General features: G+C 39.6%; 1 protein-coding gene across 3 annotated transcripts in view; it reads right to left on the bottom strand.

The window, feature by feature from the left end:
- Mcm10 (minichromosome maintenance 10 homolog) overlaps positions 1–20,332 on the bottom strand; it is a 69,977-nt gene that overhangs the window by 11,771 nt on the left and 37,874 nt on the right. For all 3 annotated transcript variants that reach the window (XM_083113859.1, XM_083113875.1, XM_083113868.1), the window contains exons 11-12: positions 16,088–16,397; positions 12,469–12,574 (exon numbers count right to left, since the gene is read on the bottom strand). In XM_083113859.1, coding sequence (XP_082969985.1) covers positions 12,469–12,574; positions 16,088–16,397 — 416 coding nt within the window. The remainder of the gene's footprint in view (positions 1–12,468; positions 12,575–16,087; positions 16,398–20,332) is intronic.

Here is a 20,332-nt window from a genome sequence, read left to right as displayed (position 1 = left end):
GTGAGATAGTAGGGCACGAAATTACCACTGGGAAAGAAAAGAATGGCCAATACGGAAAACGTTGAACCCGGGTTCAAAGAACATCGTACAACATTTAGTCAGTCCTGAGAAAGTTGTACTTCCCCCTCTTCATATCAAATTAGGGCTGATTAAACAATTTGTGAAGGCACTGAACAAGGAAGGACAATGTTTCCAGTTCATATGCAACAAATTTCCATCCCTGTCGTACGGCAAAGTGAAAGGTGTTTTTGTTGGAACAGACATTAGGAAATTAATGAATGATAAAGATTTCGAGGAAAAAATGACTGTAGCTGAAAGAGATGCTTGGATAGCATTTAAAAGTGTAGTGTTGAACTTCTTGGGGAACCACAAAAGTCCTGATTACAGAGAAGTTGTTGAGAATATGTTACTTAAATTTCAAGAGCTGGGTTGTAACATGAATCTCAAATTATATTTATTGCATTCACATCTTGATAACTTTCCACAAAATCTCGGTGAATTAAGTGAGGAACAAGGCGAACGGTTCCATCAGAACATGAGGGATATGGAGAAAAGGTATCAAGGACATTGGAGTGTTAGCATGATGGCTGACTACTGTTTGGCATTGTACAGGGAAATGCCAGAAGAAAATCACAAGAAAGTTAGGAAAGCTTACAGAAGAAAGCGTGCTAAACAGAACTGAAAAATATGTATTGTGTAATGATTTTCTTGTGTGTATATTATATACTGCTATATGTTGTTTTCTATATTATATGGGTCCTTTGTGTCTGTCTATATTCATTTTAAAATAAACATGATGCGTTTAGTGTGATAAGCTACTTATTCTGATTGAAGAAAAGAAAAATTATAATAAAACAGTATGCAATATTGGACAAAGCCCAAATTTTGAAATTTGATTTGTAAGAAAACCTTGCATGGTAGAGAAAAACGAATTTCATATTCGTGATCAGCATGGCACAAATAATAAAGTTCACCTATTAAACAAAAAACAACATTAAATTGAATTTAATTTGCGGCCCTGTGCAGAATGAGAATATTGCAAAAGTTTGTTGTCATATTTAGTGTTTGTACTATTAACACATATTCACATTTGCAGATTGAGTAAACAGTATCATAAAATTTGAAAAATAAAATAACACCTGTTCATTTATTGTTTTGAAACAAATGTTCCCTGATCCTGAATCATAAACATAGCTCATAAAACAAAAACTGAAATAATGGGAAGACAAATTTCTTCAGCAATCTTCCTCTTCTCCCTACCATTTCTATATCTTGGTTGATTGATTGACTTGGTTTATTTTACTTCACATTTCTGCCACTTTTGGCTAATCACGAAGATGAGGATGAGTGATGAAATTGATGAAGGGACACTCACAAAGAACACCCATGCCAGGACTCTGACTCGAACCCGGGATGCACTTTTTGTATCAACAATGAGACAAAGGTCACCACAAAGGTACATGCTGCATTTCTTATCATTAGGGTCATGCATATTTAGTTTTTGATGAAAAAACGAAATGTGAAAAAACACATTGTAGTGTTAATTTTTTATGTTTTTGAAAGGTGTCAGATGCATTTTGTGACCATGTTTTGTCACGAAATAATGCGAAATGAACTGCAAAAAGCGAAATTAACTCTTAAACACGAAATTTACCGTTTATATACAGACGCGAAACTTTCTGAAGTCTGAAGTATCCCGTGAGTTATGCAATTCACGGAAAATTGATTAATTCTGCTGTAAATATTTGAGAAGCAAAAATAAACCCCTTTACACAGGAATAAACTTAATACTCTGGTAACTTCATAAATGTGCTATTAGAAGGGATAAGTTTATTTTGTGTAATAAGTGCAGTTTTTAAATCAAACTTAGGAATATATTCACAATTTTAAAACCAAAATGTCATTTTATATAGCACTTTTGATGTGATTATTCACCGCTATAACACCGAAATTTCATTTTATTTACCGCTTTTGAACCCGAAATTGACTCTGTTTTTGTACCGAAATTTTACTTTTTTAATTACCAAAAATGTGTGCCTCTACTTATTATTTACATTGCCTCTGGTATAGATTCACCAACTTATTTGAAACCCTAGCCAGAAACAAGTGGCACTAGTGTCGAATGTTTAGGAGGGGAGCTCGGGAACTCTGGGGCAAGGGAAGGGATGGCAGAAACACGTGTTTTCACTCCTGTGTTGCCAAATCTAGAAGTGGGTGTGTGCCGTGAAAGGTTTGCAAGTAAACAAATATGCAGGTCGAATATTAAGTTTAGTTTCAAATAACATAGTATAAGAGAGAGGAGGGAGGGGGACAATAAAGTTAAAAATGCAAGCTGTCTTGCAGAAAAATATCAACAATTTAAACACATAAGATCAATATTCAAATTATGTAAACTAAATATTTTTTAAAAAAAAGCAACTTACTTCTTGCCTTCAGTTGGCCTGGAGGCAGATTATAAGGTGTCTATGCCAGAGAGGTCCGAATTCAAACTTTCGCTGTCACTGTCGCTATTTACATCGCTACTTTCGGAACCTGATTCCAAGTTTATATCAACTTCATCTTCAAGAATTCCATCATTCCTCTGATATTCTTTTTCCAAACGGATGGCATGTTGGCACATACATTCCCATTCCTGCACTGTGACACTGTCAATTGCACTTTCGGTAAGAACCCTTATTTCTCTCAAATTTGAACATACGTTTCGTGAGGCAACTCTACGCTTTATGGTGCTCCATATATACTCGATCAGGTTCAAGTCGCAGTGATATGGGGGAAGTCGAAGGACGTGGTGGTCGTGGGTTTTCAAAATTGTATCAGCTCGATATACCGGATCGGGAAGATTATTTTTTACTTTCAGCAACAATTCTGGCTTTGTTTGTTCGATATCGAAAGTGATGTTATTTTTTAATAGCCATTCTTGAATCTCTAGTTTCTTACTTTTTGTGTTCGGGGCTTTATTGGTTTGAATTGAGTGGTAGGAGGCATTATCCATAACAATGACAGATCTAGGTGGGAGATTTCAAAATAAGTTTCTGTTCCAACCACTTCTCGAAGTTCTTGGAATTCATTTCGTTATGGTAATCACCAGAAGTTGTTTTGGCCTGAAATATATTAAGTGCGTTTGGAACAAACCCCATGGAACCTCCGGCGTGACTTATGATAAGTCTCTGCCCTGGACTGTCGATTGTGAAGACACCTGACACATCTTCACTCTGCCAACATTTTTTTACTTTGTAATTAGGATGAATCCAAGTTTCATCAATGTAAACAACAGGCCTCCCTTCATTGCGGAATCTGTTGATCACACGAAGATATCTTGCTCTCCAAACCACAATGTTGCTTCGTTCAACCAGAGCTAAGCGAGAGTTTCTACATTTTTTAAATTTAAAGCCTATTTGTTTCATAATTTTCCATAAGGTTTCCATAAGGTTAATCTTCTGTATGTCAGATACATTGTTCTGCAAAGGACACTAACAAAGCAAACAGACAGAGAATTCAGATTTATTTTCCATGGAGCTTTCTTTCCTCTTCCTTCCACAATAAAAATAAAAGCTAAACTGTGAAAAACTTGCCTCAGAGCATTAATACGTACCATACCCTGTTCGATTAAGAAATATTGACCCTGGCAGACCTTGTCAGCTCCTGCTCAGAAATGTGTTGAATAAGCCTTACACAGGAAATGGTAAGAACACTGGCCTTTGGCAAGAGGTGACGAGAGGCCAAGCGAGGGTTTAAATAGGTGCGCATGAGAGCGACACGAGGTCTTTTAATCTGGAATCATCGGAGAAGCAGGAGCTACTGGTCTTATTTCTAAACCGAACAGGGTAAGCTAGTCTACACCCCATTCTGCCATTCGCATTGCTCACTTCAGTCTAAAATGATCATAAGTCTATTTTAATGATAAGTTAGATATTTGTACCTGCCCGTTCAGGGCTGTCTCTACCATCAACTAGTACTAATCGGGAGGGGCAAGTTACATCCCTATTTAAGATCCCCACGTTCAGGTTGGAACGCTACGTGGATTGAGATGCGTGGGCTTTTCATCCATTTTACGGAAATGTGATGAAAATTAGAGCTACGTGTTTGAGTTGTGGAATTTTTCATTTATATCATTCGAAATAAATGAAAATTGAAATTTGTTAAATAGTGACAGTCAGAATTGTTTTTCTCCATGAATTTTATTTTTGGGGCAAGCTGCGTAGCATGCAGTTTTAATGTTAATGATGGTTAATGTCGATACTCAGCTTTAATTCAGTCCTTACCCATCACACCCACCCAATAGGCTAATCACCCGCTGCATTAAAGCACATTACAATGCGGAGGAAACAAAAATAGAATGTTTCCTTTGGTAGCCACGGGCAATGAGGCAACAGCTCTGCGCTCTTGCTTCGTCGCGGTTTTCCGCATCGTTGCAATGTGGCATAAGGTACGTCCATCATTCCGCGCGCCCGAAGGTTCGTTGTCGGACATTCGAGTGTCATATTCCGCCCAGAATTTGGCCAGCCCGGGCACGTCTACCGACGAGCCCTTGTCATTCCGCTCCTAGTAACGCCGTGGTTCGCTCGAACCCGGTACCTTCGGTCAGGCCCTGATGGCTATGATAGAATTACCACCTGGGAAATTATCATCAATTCCCAGGATTTTATCTAAATTTTGAAAGTGGCACTTGATTTTGAATACCCTTGTCCTTGCAGTAGTCTCTTGAAATACAATTTGGTAATTTTTTTTACATGCATTTGGTGCGTGATAGTTCGGCAATAAACGATACGACTAAATCACACCATGGTGTGTGTACTTAGTGGGTCACAGCAGAGAGTATTGCTGAAGTCAATTGTGTTTTTAATTAATTAAAGTCCTTTAAAGTTTCAATTTAATTTTTATTTATAAACAGACCGTAACTTGTTAATGATCCGAAAAGTAACGCCGTTTGTGTTTATGTGTTTTAAGTTTAAACTGTTAAAGATTATCGCAAGGAGGATATTTAATTTTATCACGTATAGTTTTGAAATGCACAAGGTTCAGTGGTCGACTCACTCGTAATTAAAATGACTGAAATCTCCTCGCCCCAAAGAATGGGAGCCTTGGTACTAATAATTGTAGTGCAAATTGATAAGGAGATAGTCTAGAGAATACATGAGTCAGTCGCAGTGCATTTTTATTTTACCTTATTTAAGGAATATTTTTTTACTAAAGTAAAGTTAATATGTGAAAAAACGAAACGCTAATTATATTTCTAGGAATAGAGGAGCAATTATATGTCCGCTACTATACGCTGGCGTAAGTAGTCAGAGTGACGCTACCATTCGGTCAACCCGCTCGTTGATTAAATGTTCTAGCTAAGGAATAATGATAGGTGTTTTTAGTTGTACGCGCAGAAATACCAGTAGTGAAATATAAAAGAGTGCGCAAGTGTTTATATATATGTTTTAAGGAATAGAGGAGCAATGATGTCCGCTACTAAAGGTAGTAAGTGTGACGCTCCCTTCCATTAGTACACAGAGGTACCCGTAGCAAGAGGAATGACACTGTCATTGTAGCGCAATGACATAAGAATGACTTAGTCTGCATGACTTTTAGTTTGTTAAAACACCATAGTTAGGCGTATTTATTGTCTCTCTCAGCTATTTATTAAAGGATAGCTTAATATTCCTCCTTTTGCATTTTCTAGCTTTGAATTTTAAATACCTTAAATTTCATGTGTATTTATATTATGATATTTATATTTCAAGTTACGGCTTTCCTTAATGTTTAAATAAACACTCTTTAGCGTTATTCAACAGATTTCGTGTGGTTACTTAATTGCATCGCAAATCACTAAATAGCGATAAAGTTAAAAAGGTTGTTTAAATTAAGGCAAAACTGGTTGTCATTTTTTTTTCATTAAATAACGATGAAGTTTTGTGAATAGTATAATCAATCAAGCCCTCCCCTTAGGTATAATCACGTTTACATTCCGTCAGCTTACGATAGGTTTAAACACGCAAGTTTAATCTCTGCACCGAAAGCACGATTCATTCGTTGTTTTCCTTTTGTTCCTTCAAACTCAGGATATGTGCAGTCGCAAGACTCAAGTCAAAGATTTTCCTTCCATGTAAGTCGCCAGATTTCCGTGCGGAAATTTCCAGATTCGCGTTAGCGGAAGAATCATATCCTATTTCAGTCTCCAAGAGAGAGAATTTGATGACACCTTTCTTTTCGTCTAGTGTCGGGATGGATGCGGAATTTGTTGTAGATGAACTTTACACTCAGATGGCTTCGACACTGCCATTCCTAGCCTCAAACCGAGGTGTTAATAAGAGGCGCTTATTCAAGGGTGCTTATTTATGCGATTTTTTTCTCGTTCCTTCAGAATTTTCAAAAGTTTCCCGAATGAAATTAATTACTTCTTACAGATTAATTTCGTGTTAATCTTCGTAAAGTAGGTAATAGTGAGTAATTGTGCTTATATTTTAATCTCCCACACGTCATAGACTTTAGTTGAAGTAATATCATACGAAAGGAACGTGATTCCCAGGTTGTTTGTAGGGGTGAGGAAATCGTTACTGTTATCCTATTACTAATTTGGAACTTCATTTTAACTGTTTATTTATGCTATACGTCAGGCGTATGCAAGCGCAAACCAACCTTGACTAGTGAGCGTTAACAATGCGTCACTATGTCGCCTTGATTTATTCATCCATTTTATTATGTATCTTTCGTAATTAATGATTTTAACGTCATTGGAGCCATGTTATTTACTCTTTTATTTTACTTGTGGTTAGGTCCGTTTTAACAGCTGTGACGTTACCAAATTTTGGGTTAATTATTTTTTTTTTCCGTCAGTTCCTCATTTTTTACAATGCTTTGACACTTCTGACATGATATTAATGGATTTCGTCGGGTTACTTTTCTGATACCAGGGGATATATTTTATATCATCTACATATTACTTTTATATATTTATCAATATTTTAATCCTAGATATTTTCGTTTATTTTATTGTATATTGATAATGTCCCAACGAAGGGCATTTAGTGATATATCGTAACTTTAGTTTTATATTACACATTATTTTATATTTTGGGAGAAGCCAGGGGTTATATATAATTTAGTCAATATATACATATATTACTTTTGATGGTCATATTTTCATTTTAATGGTGTTCCAGTGTTAAGGCGTCAAATGACATTTTCCGCCTTTTATTTTATTTAGCCTTCATTCAAACTTTGTTTTATAATTTATATCACTTCCTGGGCAGTTTATTTTATTTTAGTTTACTTATCTTCACTCATGATTTTCACTTGCCTATAAAAGACAATTAATTTACACATTTTTATATATTTTAAATATTGACTGGAGTGAGAGCAATGTAGTCTTTCCAATGTCCTACCTGTTTCCTACCCTGTTCGGAAATTCCAAGAGTTCAAGGAATTTCGAAAGTAGTCCAGCGATTTTTTTGAGGCCGGAAGAAGAACGCATTCCTGAAGGCTTTGGAGCTCACCAGCCTCCTTTGGATTTCAGCGGCGTATGTCACTGGTGTGAGAGCTGAAATCGCAAGGGATTTTCACCTCAAGATGCTCCTGCTGCTGTTATGCATCTTCGATAATCACAATCAGAACGACCTACCCCCTTTTTGGTCGTCTCCGCCCCTGTTCCTATTATCTACCACCAATTGGGACCAGCGTAGCAGCAACGGAAATCCTATCCCAAGTGACATCCCAGGATCGGAACAGCGTCAGGAACACCAGAAGAAATTTCCTCCTACAGAGCAACCCCCCCCCCCCACGACTCTCACCCCCATAAGAAGAAGCATGAACATCTTTCATGTACATCGTCCCTTTTTGCTCTGTAAGGCCAGGCAGTGTACTTCACCACATATTGGAACTTTCCGGGTACAGTCAATGACCCAAATGTGTTGAGACCCACCCCTGTGGATCAGCAACCTGCCAGGCCATCTGTGAACAGTTTCATCCTACCAGTGGCCATGTTTACTGTTCCCCTTCTTGGAGTGATCGCAGACTGGACACCTTGCATACTGTATGCAACGGCACGGTACACCTTCCGTTTTCGCATGCAACCAGCGTACGAAATGTGTCGCCATACGATGTGTGCCGGAAATATGCAATGGCGTCTGCTGTGAACTCTCGGGGGCCTATCATAAATATCCCCCCCCCCCCCCCAGTGTTTGCCATTGGACAACGCATATTTTGGGGTTTGGAAACGCTACTTGGAGTGGCTTTCCATGGACTACCCTGTGTTCGCCCGCCCCACGGCCAACGTCTTTTCATCTGACCTGTGCTGAACAGTATTCCTGAACTTTCCACACCGGGATTCGAACCCGGTCCCCCAGTGCAATTGTGATCGGTCAAGGACCATGTATTTCCCGGAACAGTGCTTCGTACCCCAGGACTCCGGGGTTTGAGTGTATCTGGATTGCCCTGCCTTCTGATTTCTCAGGTCATAGTGTGCACACATAGCGTGCTATGAACGTCAATGGCAAGTGAAAATATAATCTTCAACTATTTTTTTAATCTTCGTGTGGTTGTGCGTAGCCAATACTGCGTGTGTTGTTTCTTTTATTGGCTTCAGTGCATCCATTTCCATGCCACACAGTCCAGTGGAGATTGGTGTTTACCACGGTCTTTGGCTCTCGCCTCGAACTGTCATCCTGAAGAGGTGGAAGAATGCGAGCATACGGCCTTAAGGTTTCTCACAGATTACGTTCGGTGCTTAGTTAGCACTTGTTCAGAAGCCATTCGCATGTCTCGCGTTACGATGCAGTGTGTTGAACTTTCCGCTGACTCCGCGGACCTGCGAACAACACTTGCTATCGCATGTTGATATACCGTCAGCATCTCTCATACGAAAGACTCTTCCAGCGTGTGGCTAATGAAAACAAAGGACTTTATTTCAGCAGTCAAGCTTGAGCTTAATTCTGTTCCATTTAATTTTCGGTGAAGGGAATCCGACATTTTTTTTATTATTTTATTTTATGTAACACCTTTTCATGTAATAAAAAAAAACCTTTTAAATTTTGGTGAATGGCAGAAGGTTCAATTTAAACTTTTAATGATTACAATTTCAATTTTAGAAATTGTCTCGCAAGAGGGGGTGTCGTACCATACCCTGTTCGATTAAGAAATATTGACCCTGGCAGACCTTGTCAGCTCCTGCTCAGAAATGTGTTGGGTAAGCCTTTCACAGGAAATGGTAAGAACACTGGCCTTTGGCAAGAGGTGACGAGAGGCCAAGCGAGGGTTTAAATAGGTGCACATGAGAGCGACACGAGGTCTTTTAATCTGGAATCATCGGAGAAGCAGGAGCTACTGGTCTTATTTCTAAACCGAACAGGGTAAGCTAGTCTACACCCCATTCTGCCATTCGCATTGCTCACTTCAGTCTAAAACGAATCATGAGTCTATTTTAATGATAAGTTAGATATTTGTACCTGCCCGTTCAGGGCTGTCTCTACCATCAACTAGTACTAATCGGGAGGGGCAAGTTACATCCCTATTTAAGATCCCCGCGTTCAGGTTGGAACGCTACGAATAAATATGTAATAAATTAAATGATATTTAGATTAATGAAAGTTGCAATTTTTCACGTCTACGGGGAAAAATTCAAGCAGAATTCACACAATTCCAGGAGCCAACAATTCACGCATAATTCCCAGAATTCAAGGAATTCCCAGTGACTTTTAAATGCACAAAGAAATAACAAATATGCTGGGGGAAACAAACATGAACAACTACAAAATATTAACACCAATAGTGGAGCCAGCGATTTTGACTAAAGCTTCTCTAAGTACCTGCAGCAACAATGTGTGAATACCTCCATTTCAGTTTATACTGTGAAAGTGGCTCCATAAAGTTCAGGAAAGACCTTAGGTGAAAAAAAAAAAAAAAGGAATAAAAAATCTAAGATTCACTTAAAATCTACAAGGCAGTTGCAAGGAATTATACAAACTATAATTGTACCAATCTGATATAAAAATGTTTAAGCCTTTTTCATCTTGGTTCCCTGAAAACCCCTAAAATCGAGGTTCAACTGTATATATTTATGCCCATATCTGGCAACAGGTCATCATCATCATCATCCCTTGCAGTTTCCTGCCTCTGGTTGGGTCGGCATGGAAGTCAAACCTCTCCACTTTTTCCTGGTCTTCCACCACTCCTCTCTTTCCACGGTGTTCCAATCTTGTCCTCTTCCTAACACTCTCCACTATCTGATCTTTCCACAGACATCTTGGTCTATCCCTTGGCCTTATTCCCACTCCTTGTGCATGGTAAGCTCTTACTGGTAGTCTTTCTGCATCCATCCTCTTCATGTGTCCGAACCATCTCATCTGTGCCTAATCTATCCTGTCCTGAAGCTTCACCACACCCACTGTCTGTCAGATCTCCTCATTCCTTATTCTATCCCTTCTAGTCTTCCCGAATATACTCCTTAATAATTTCATCTCCACTGCCTGCATCTTTCTTTTATGTCTCTCTGTCATTGTCCAAGTCTCTGCTCCATATGTAATTACTGGCACATAGTATGTGCTATATATTACCTTCTTGATTTCATAAGTACAACCCTGTTCCATATTAATCTTCAAATGCTTCGATAAGAGTCTTCTGTTTACCTCCTCATCTATTCTTTCACTTCTCTCAATTATGCTTCCTAGATATTTGAAGCTCTCCACTACCCTCAACTCTTCAGTGTCCATCTTCATTCTTGGTTCATTTCTGGCTCTGTTTCTTGTTATTAGCACCTGGCCCTTTTCTGCACTGAATTTCATTCCTGCTCTTCTGATTTCCTCATTCCAACTATCAAGCTGTCTCTGTACTTCTTCTTCCCTGTTCCCCCATATTACTAAGTCATCAACAAACAACAGGGCCTTCATCTCTTCCTCTCCTATCTTCTTCCCCACCTCTACGTTAATTGCATCCATTGTACTTATGAAGAGCAGTGCGGAAAGAGCACTTCCCTGTTTTAGTCCATTACTTATACTGAACCACTCCATTCTTCCCACTGGTGTCTTCACACAGCTCTGTTTGGCCTTGTATGTGCTCTGCACTCTACACACCATTTCTTCCTAGACTCCTTTCTCTCTTAGAGCCTTCCAAATCTTTTTTCTGTCCAAGCTATTGTATGCCTTTTCTATATCTAGGAATTCCATAATCAAATCATTTCCATACTGGTAGTGCCTTTCCTGTATTTGCCTTATGGTGAATATCAGATCTACTGTTGATCGCCTCTTCTAAATCCATACTGTTCCTCTCTCATGTTCAGTTCTGTTACTTCCCTTATTCTTCTCTCTAATATTTTCTCATACACCTTTGCTGAGTGGCACATTAGTGTTCTTCCTCTGTAGTTTTTACATTCCATTCTGTCACCCTTCTTGAATATGGGAATTATTAGTACCTTTGTCCAATCTCTTGGCACTTCTCTCTCTAGCCACACTGTATAGCCACTGCACACCAATCACTCCTGCTCCTAGTATAATTTCCACTGGCACTTCTCAGTGCTTCCTCCACTTCTTTCCATGCGAGATTCATTTTTCCTTCACTTCTTCATGCTCAGCAATTTCTCGAAATGATTTCTCCACATTCTCCTTATTTCTTCATCCTCGTCTACAACATTTCCCCTTTCATCCCTTAGCTTACAGCTGTCTCTTCTTTCTCTCACTAATCCATACAATACTTTCTTGTTCCCATCTACATCTTCTTCTAGCACTCTGACCCATTCTTCTAACCACTTTCTTCTTTTCTCCTTTACTACTGTTTTTGCCTCTTTCTTCTTTTCCACATACTCTTTTCGTGCATTTTGAGATTTAAATTTAAACCATTTTCTAAATGCATCATTTTTGTTTTTCACTGCCTTTCTAGTTCTTCCATTCCACCATGGTGGTTATTTCTTCTTTCTTTTCTTGCTTGTCCTTCCACATACCTTTTCGGCTGCCTCTACTAATTCTGTTTTAAATCTTATCCATTCTGTTTCTACTCCTTTGGGTTCATCTCTTGGCACTTTTGTTCACAATATTTGTTGATATTTCTCTTTTATCATCTTATCCTTCATTTTCTACACTTTTATCCTTCTCTCTTGTTCCTCCCTTTTATCTTCTATTTCCCATCTCCTACAAGTAGACTGTGGTCACTAACTAAGTTCTCAATGGGTATTACTTTAATGTTCATTTTCTTCTTAACTTCCTTGTTTACCAATATATAATCTATATATCAAGTGTAAATTAATCTGACCAGCCCATGTACATCCGCACACAGTGAAACCTGTATTACACATTCAGGGGATCCAGTGAGTGATCCAGAATGCCGAAAGTGAATGAACAACCACACCAAAATGTGACAGACATGTCACAGCCGGGGTTTAAGAGTTAAACATAAAAAAAAACTTTGGAAAATGCACTTGGTTCAGGTGATGCGCTGTAAAAATATAGGTTTAGATTGCTTTTAGTTTGATCACAATAACAACTACAGGAAACTTACCATTTTCACTGGAATTTAATGAAGATCTTCGGTTCTCTTTCTTTACAGCATTTGGATTAATTTTATCTATTGGTCCATGGCTTTGTACATATTTTAAGGCCTGCATCTGAAAATATAGATTTTAAATAATCCATTATTAATCAACGCCAATTCACTATTATGCTCATAGAAATTACAGTGGATGTGAATAGCACAATGCTCTAATTGCCTTTACCTCCCAGATTTGCCTTGTTGTTGAATTGTTGTTTTAAGTCCACTTTATGCACAGAAATGCTAATTAGGACTGGGCCTACAGTTTAAAGTGTGATTCGAACCACTATGTGCCTCAACAGGGTATTGAACCAGGGACCCCTTGATTACAAGGCGACAATGGATTTGCCTTGTGTATCGGTTTATTGGTATATATGCCTACAACTACAGTCTGTAATTTACTTTACGATTTGCCACACGCAGGAGATGTACCAGGTGTAGAAGTATGAAACCGGAATTGGCCGATAGATGGTGCTAGCCGGCAGTGGAGGGTGCGGAAGATTGCGTAAGCAGCGCCAGCTTATGCCCGCCACTCCCGAGGATGTTATATCGGAACACAGTAACCCGAGTGCCAGACAGAGGAAGGTGTTGCACACCCGGAACATGTCGATTTTTATGCCTACGAACTACGATTTGCGGACAGCATTGGTGTTCTGTTATCATTTGAAGAAAACCGCCGCAGAATCGCATCGAATGCTCGCCGAAGCTTACGGCAAACATGCTCTCAGGAAAACACAGTGTTTCGAGTGGTTCAAGAAATTCACAAGTGGCGATTTTGACTTGCGAAACGAGGAACGTGGGAAACCTCCGAAAAAGTTCGAAGACAACGAATTGCAAGCCTTATTGAATGAAGATGATACCCAAACGCAGCAGGAGCTCACGGAACAATTGAATGTGATGCAGAAAGTCGTTTCTCTTCGGTTGAAAGCTATGGGAAAGGTGCAGAAAGCGGGCAAATGGATTCCACATGAACTGAATGAAAGACAGCAAGGATCCCGCAAGACCACTTGTCAAATGCTGCTCGCCAGATACAAAAGTAAGTCGTTTCTCCATCGCATAGTGACCGGCGATGAGAAATGGATATATTTGGAGAATCCTAAGCGTCGTAAATCGTGGGTGAATCCAGGCGAACCATCGACATCCACTGCAAGACCAAATCGCTTTGGAAAAAAGACACTGCTCTGTGTTTGGTGGGATCAGCGGGGCGTCATCTATTATGAGCTGCTAAAACCCGGTGAAACCGTTAATGCAGATCGGTACCAACAGCAAATGATCAATTTACATCCAGCATTACGTGACAAATGGCCGGAATATGAATCAAGGCAACACAAGGTCATCCTGCTCCATGACAACGCCTCACCACACACAGCAAAACGGGTCCGGGAAACGATCGAGGCGTTCAAATGGGAGATACTAGGGCATGCGGCGTATTCTCCCGACTTGGCTCCTTCAGATTATCATCTATTTGCCTCACTGGGACACGCTCTTGCAGAACAGTGCTTCAATTCGTATGAAGATGTACGAACATGGCTCGCAGACTGGTTCGCTTCAAAAGTAGAACGTTTTTTTTTGGCATTCATAACCTGCCGGAAAGGTGGGAGAAATGTGTAACTAGCAATGGAGCTTACTTTGAATAAAATATTGTTTCTCAGTTGCAAACACCAGCCGTTTACTTCTTGCAAACAAATTCCGGTTTCATACTTCTACACCTGGTACAATGTAGATATTCCAGCAAAAAATGAAGGCTGGACCAGGAATCGAACTAGACAATGTCAAACATGTAAACAAAACAGCAACAGTGAAAACTCAGGTGAAACTAGGGCTGACTCAGTAACGGAGTTGGTAGAGTAACAGCACAGTGTGCCAGGGATCCAGATTTGAGTCCTGGTTCAGCCTGCAATTTCATACAAAATTCTGTTTTTATTGATATAATATAATATATATTGATAACATATAATATATATACTTTAGTTTTGTAAAGCAAATATCTAAAAACACAGTTTCTTTTTCAAAGCAAAACACATTACAGTCACCTGATTTCATGCAGTAATTAAGAAGGATAAGGAACAATATGGTTGTTAAAGAGCATTTGCAATTTTATATTGGATGAATATAGGTTATTTGTATCAGTAAAGTTTATACTGGTCCATTCCTAACTCCCATTCTACATTATCTGTGATCCAAACTTTCAACTGCTGATGTTGCACTTCTCTAGCACTTTTGTTGGGCAGAATGGCAAATCTTAAAAATACATAATTGAGATCTGAAAATCAGACTTAGAAGTTGAATAGAGGCAGGAGTGCAAACGATGAAAAGTACTTGTGCCAACCAAAAGATGAAAGGTTATATTATTGGTGCACTGCTTCATAAGGAACAGTGCTACATCAGATGAAAAACTAAGATATTCTGGTGAAGTGTCCTGTAAATTTCACAAAAACATTTTAAAGCTCTTTCAGCATATTGCATTGTGAACAACAGAACGTAATTTATTTGTGCAAATTGTCAAAAGTGACCAAACAGTGGAGTGTGTGGCAATCAACAATGTGTTAACACTTAAAAATTTGTCTAAAACTTGGAAATTCTCATTTTAGTTTCCCTTTACAGTGGAGTCTCCACTAATTCTCCATTCCACTTCCTTTCAAATAAGCACAAAATAAGCATTACTTATTCAGGAGTTATATTGGCAATTTGAAACTTCTTACACAAAAATCTTAATTTGAAAAATGTTTAGAAAGTCAAAAACTAGTTTTGAGAAAACCAGAATCACTATTCCTAACCAAAAAATATTACCAATTTAACATTGTATCTAAAGATACCTGTTTGGCGGTTATGCAGAGATAGCCGTGCAAAAAGAGTAAATTACAATTTCGGTTTAAGGAACCAAAAAAAATGAAATTCCCATGAAAAATTATTATGGTTAGCATCATAGTACAGTAAAGTACTTCCAAACATTTTTTTTTGGTATTAACTTGAAGACCTGAATATGGAATTGGGGTGGGGTGGCCAACAGTGTGGGCAAGGGGAGTTGGAGGTTGACTCATCACTGATTGATTAAGACTTCAGTTTTCTGACACTTTTGGCTACTAATCGCAAACATCAGGATGAATGGTGAGAAGATATGGATGAAGGGACAATCACAAACATGTAAGGACAACAACACGAGCCCCACACAGGATTATAATGGCTGACAGTCGAGGCACCAGAGCCTCGCTAGTCTGCAAAATGCAGTCTAGGGTGTACTACTACATAGAAGAGACGTTGGTATTTGGGTGCCTTTGGAAAGGCACCACTTACACCCTGGTTTGACTCGTGAAATGTGTGTTTTACATTTGATGCTGTATTGCATTTGATTTCTTGTTTCATTAATAGATTCTGCAGCAATCAAACAGATTCTGCATCAATCAAACAACTTCTGCCTTAGGTCCGTTTATTTCCTCTGACACTACTAACTGCAATTCGGGTTAAGGGTTTTGGTTTTAGTAAACTTCAAATATACTGAACCAATTTTCTGAATCTGTAAGGGTTCATTGTAAACAGAGTTGACTGTGTGCTGAACATTCAGATTCAATCACATTACACAAACACATACCTTGGCTCTATGAGCAGGGCTTCTCGACAGATTTAAATCGACCATATCAGTACCTTTAGCACATCCCTTTCCTAATAAAGGTACCAAGTTCTTCATTGCACATAAATCACGGGAATTGACTTCCTTGCATTGGGGTTTTATTTGCAGACTTCTTACAGGATCCTTTGTATCGTCTAAAGCAGTCCTAAGACATGCATCACTATTCTTGATTTCAGCAGAATTGGAGGAAGCCATGCCTGGATTTAAATCACAACTTGCGACTGTGCTAGAAATGTTTCCTGTAGGTACCTGATGCTTTGGAACAACATACCTGTAAATAATTAATAAGTGTATTTTTTTTTTTTTTTTTTTTTTTACAAAGAAAAAGGATTTCAATTCCATATGGAAAATTACAGTATGAGTACAATGATTCTAGGGCCGATGAAGATGGAAATGATTTTCTTCTTCTCTGCTACTTTCATTTCGAAACTTATGTGGGAATGTAATAAATGCTAATGGCAGGAGGATGTTAGAAATATAACACTGAACAATGCTTTGCTGATGTAAGGTTGGTTAAGTATGCGTAACACTAACTGCCAGGCTGAATGTTAAATTTTCTGGTGGGAGGCTGGAGCTATTTTGATGGAGTGTATGACTATTATGCAAAGGCCTGTGTAATAGACTTTTTAAAATTTCTTCTTCCCTAGGCCATGTGTATAGTAATTATACACACCCTGCAGTACCTGCAGTAACACAGTAGTTTCATACACACATTTGCTTTAAAAGGAGCTGTGTACAAGAAGTATACAAGCTGTCTGCAAATTGTGTATCAATCTGATACACATGGCCTGCAACAGGAGATGCCCTGTGTATCAATTTGATACACGTGGCAGTTAAAGTGTTAAGTGAAAAAATGTCAATTACAGGAATATGAAATCAGTATTGGACTTTCAATAGCCCTACTGTAAAGATGAAGCAGCAGCACTGCCTTTGGCTGACTCAAAGGGTAAAAGGTGGAGAAAACTCAGGTAGCCAGAGATAGTTTTCATGTAGTGGGTACCTGTATTTACAATTACAGATTCTTTCCACTACAAATTTGTCTTTACTTGCTTGCTTGCTACATTGTAAACAGTCTCTTCCTTCATAAAATTACTACCAGGTGAACAGTAAAGCATAGAAATATTACAAACTACAAAAAAATCATTCATGAGTTCTGGAATATTGTGACGTGTATTAACCTTTTGGTGCCCGATCGTCTTGATCGAGATGCTCTTAGGTAACCCTCAGGTGCCCGATCATCTCAATCAAGACGCTTTGTCAAGGTCGTAGTTTTTACATTATAACTTCGCTATTTTTGGCTAGAATTTCTTTTTTCATATTGTTGTTAACACATGTATTTAACAGAAATGATTGTTGCATGTTTTTTTCTCATGAAATTGGCGGGAAAAAGGTGACTTCTTTTTTGAGTATTTTTTTCAAGGGAAAAATTTGTTGTTCTAAGCAATGAGTTTCCCTCACCCATGGAAACTGCATTTGAAGGAAGTTTGTTTATTGGTACCCGAGGTCAAAAGGAATGTTTTCCGTGCTGGCGCACGCGGGGAGTGGGGGTTGAGGGAGGGGGAAGAGGGGTTGTTGAAACTGCATCCTAAGAATGGAAGTTCGAGGCGAGCTGAAGAAAAGCCTTTGTTCTTGAGCACAAGTGTTTCACAAGTGGCTACAAAGGTTACCCTGCATTGTCTAAAAATAGAATTTGGAAGTAGCTGCAAGAATTGGAATGCTTTTTTCACTTAGTTCTAGCTTTTCCTCCTGGAAGGTTGTGCATTCGTGAGACTCGAAGATTGAGACAGTGGCGCGCAGGCCTTTCATTTCAGGGGTACAACTCGCGTTACATTGGTCATATGATAATACAAGGGCCATTCAAGGTTGACCAGGACTTTTATTTCTGCAGAGGAGATAGGTAGCAGAAGAAACACCAAACTATGTCAGTTTTTCAAAGTATTCTCCGTGCGCGCCGAGGCACCGTTGTCATCGTTCTGGCAGCTCCCGAAATCCTTTGGCGTAGAAAGAACTTGGTTGTTGTCGTAGCCACTGGAGGACATCGCTCCGCAGTGCTTCGTCTGTCGTGAATTTCTTCCCTCCCAGATGGTCTTTAAGGGGTGCAAACAAATGATAATCACTGGGGGCTAAATCCGGACTGTAGGGGGGATGGGGCAGAACTTCCCAGGGCATGTCGGCCAGAGTTGTTGTTGTCACATTGGCCGTGTGAGGGCGGGCATTTTCATGGAGAAGAATGACATTTCCAGACAACATCCCAGGTCTTTTCTTGCGAATGGACTTTCGTACAGCACCACTCAACAATGTGGAGTAATACTGGCCATTAATCATGCTCCCTTTGTCCGGAAAATCCACATGAATAACGCCCTTCATGTCCTAGAAGACACTTGCCATGATCTTTCCAGCGGATGGCTGCGTTTTGCTTTTCTTGGGGGGCGGGCAACCTTTATGCCGCCACTCCATGCTGCGTCTTTTGGTCTCTGGGGTTGAATTGTGCAACCATGTTTCATCACACGTGATGATGGATTGCAACAATTCATCACCTTCTGCTCGAAACCGATTCAGAAGCTGTTCATAGACTGTCCTGCGTGTCCACTTCTGATCGAGGGTCAGCTGGCGGGGAACCCACCTTGCACAGATTTTGCGGAAGCGTAAGTGGTCGTGAATGATTGTCTCAACACTCCCGACACTGATATTCACCTTGGCAGCAATATCCCGCACTGTTACTCGCCGGTTCTCAAGAATCATTTGCTCAACACGTGCCATATTCACTGGTGTGACTGCAGTCGGGCGAATGTGTCCATGCGCTTCATTTGTCACCAGCTCCCGTCCTTCGCGAAACTGCTCACACCATTCGTACACACTTGTACGCGAAATAGTTTGTTCACCATACTGTACTTGCAATCGTCTGAAAATCTCAGCTGGTTTCACTTTCTCCTTCACGAGAAATTTGATTACACACCGCTGCTTCACAGCCACAGATACACTGCTTGCCGCCATGTTCGCTGCAACTGCTGCGCATGCGCGAAATACGTCATGCCGGGCGCTAGTTACTCGCGAAGGAATACATTACGTCACCCGCACGTTTCATCATGATCCGGCTATTCATCGATATTTTACGTACGAAAATCCCGGTCAACCTTGAACGACCCTTGTAATGCAAATATTTTTCTGTTTCTTACATGCCAGCGATAATTCCTATGTGCATGTTGACCTTTTCATGTCCTTTTTTTCAAGGGGGCGTGGGGGAAACCCCAATTTTTTTTAAAAAAATATTTTTGGGGGATTCCCCTCCCCCTCCATATATACGCCGAATGTACATAAATTTTATATCATCTGAATCTGTGATTCATTCCACGTACAACGGTATATAATTCATTTTTGTAGGGCAATTAGCCTCTGAGCTACAGTCATTTCAAGGTAATGCTGCATTTTGAAGCTTGAATCAGTGGCATGCTGACCATTCCTTTTGGGGGTACAACTCACGTTACATTGGTCATACGATAATAATGCAAATATTTTTGTGTTCCTTACATGCCAGCGATAATTTCCATGCGCATGTCGACACTGTCATGTACTTTTTCCTTGGAGGAGGGGGGAAATCCCCATTTTTTCCCGAAATTTTGGGGGTTCTTCCTCCCCCTCCACATATACGTCGAATTTGCATAAATTTTATATAGTCTGAATCTCTGGTACATTCCGCGTACAACGGTATATCATTCATCTCTCTAGGGCAATTAGCCTCCGATCTACACTCATTTAATTGAAACTCTTCAGTTTGCTCAAAATTGGCTCGGGCACCAAGGGCTGAATTAAAAAAGTTTGTGAAATAAATCAGGTAATTGCTCATGTTTATATAGATTCAAAGAAATTCACAATCAAACTCTCAATTCAAGTTGCACACATGCCCCCTCTTCTCCTCTTAAAGTGTGTCTGGTAGGTTCTATCAGAGAAGAAGTGTATTGAGTCACATCTTTCACTCATGGTTTGCCAGACACATTCACACTGGATTAGTACTCAGGTTATTCCACACTGCCACACAGTCAAAGTGCACCATCTCTCCCCTCAAACCTCCACCTATTTGAGTAACCAGCAGTACTGGGCCATCAGGTTAAGGCAATGTAGATCATCCTAAGCTGCATATTAAAATCAGCATCAAAAAATAAAACCAATGAGTGCTCGAAAAATTTTCTTCAAAACTAGGCGCCAGCT

This window comes from Lepisma saccharinum, chromosome 2 (assembly GCF_977018435.1).
Source record: "Lepisma saccharinum chromosome 2, izLepSacc3.1, whole genome shotgun sequence".
Classification (NCBI taxonomy): domain Eukaryota; kingdom Metazoa; phylum Arthropoda; class Insecta; order Zygentoma; family Lepismatidae; genus Lepisma; species Lepisma saccharinum.
The sequence above is the reverse complement of the archived record's forward strand: the minus strand, read 5'-3'. Positions and strand labels throughout refer to the sequence as shown.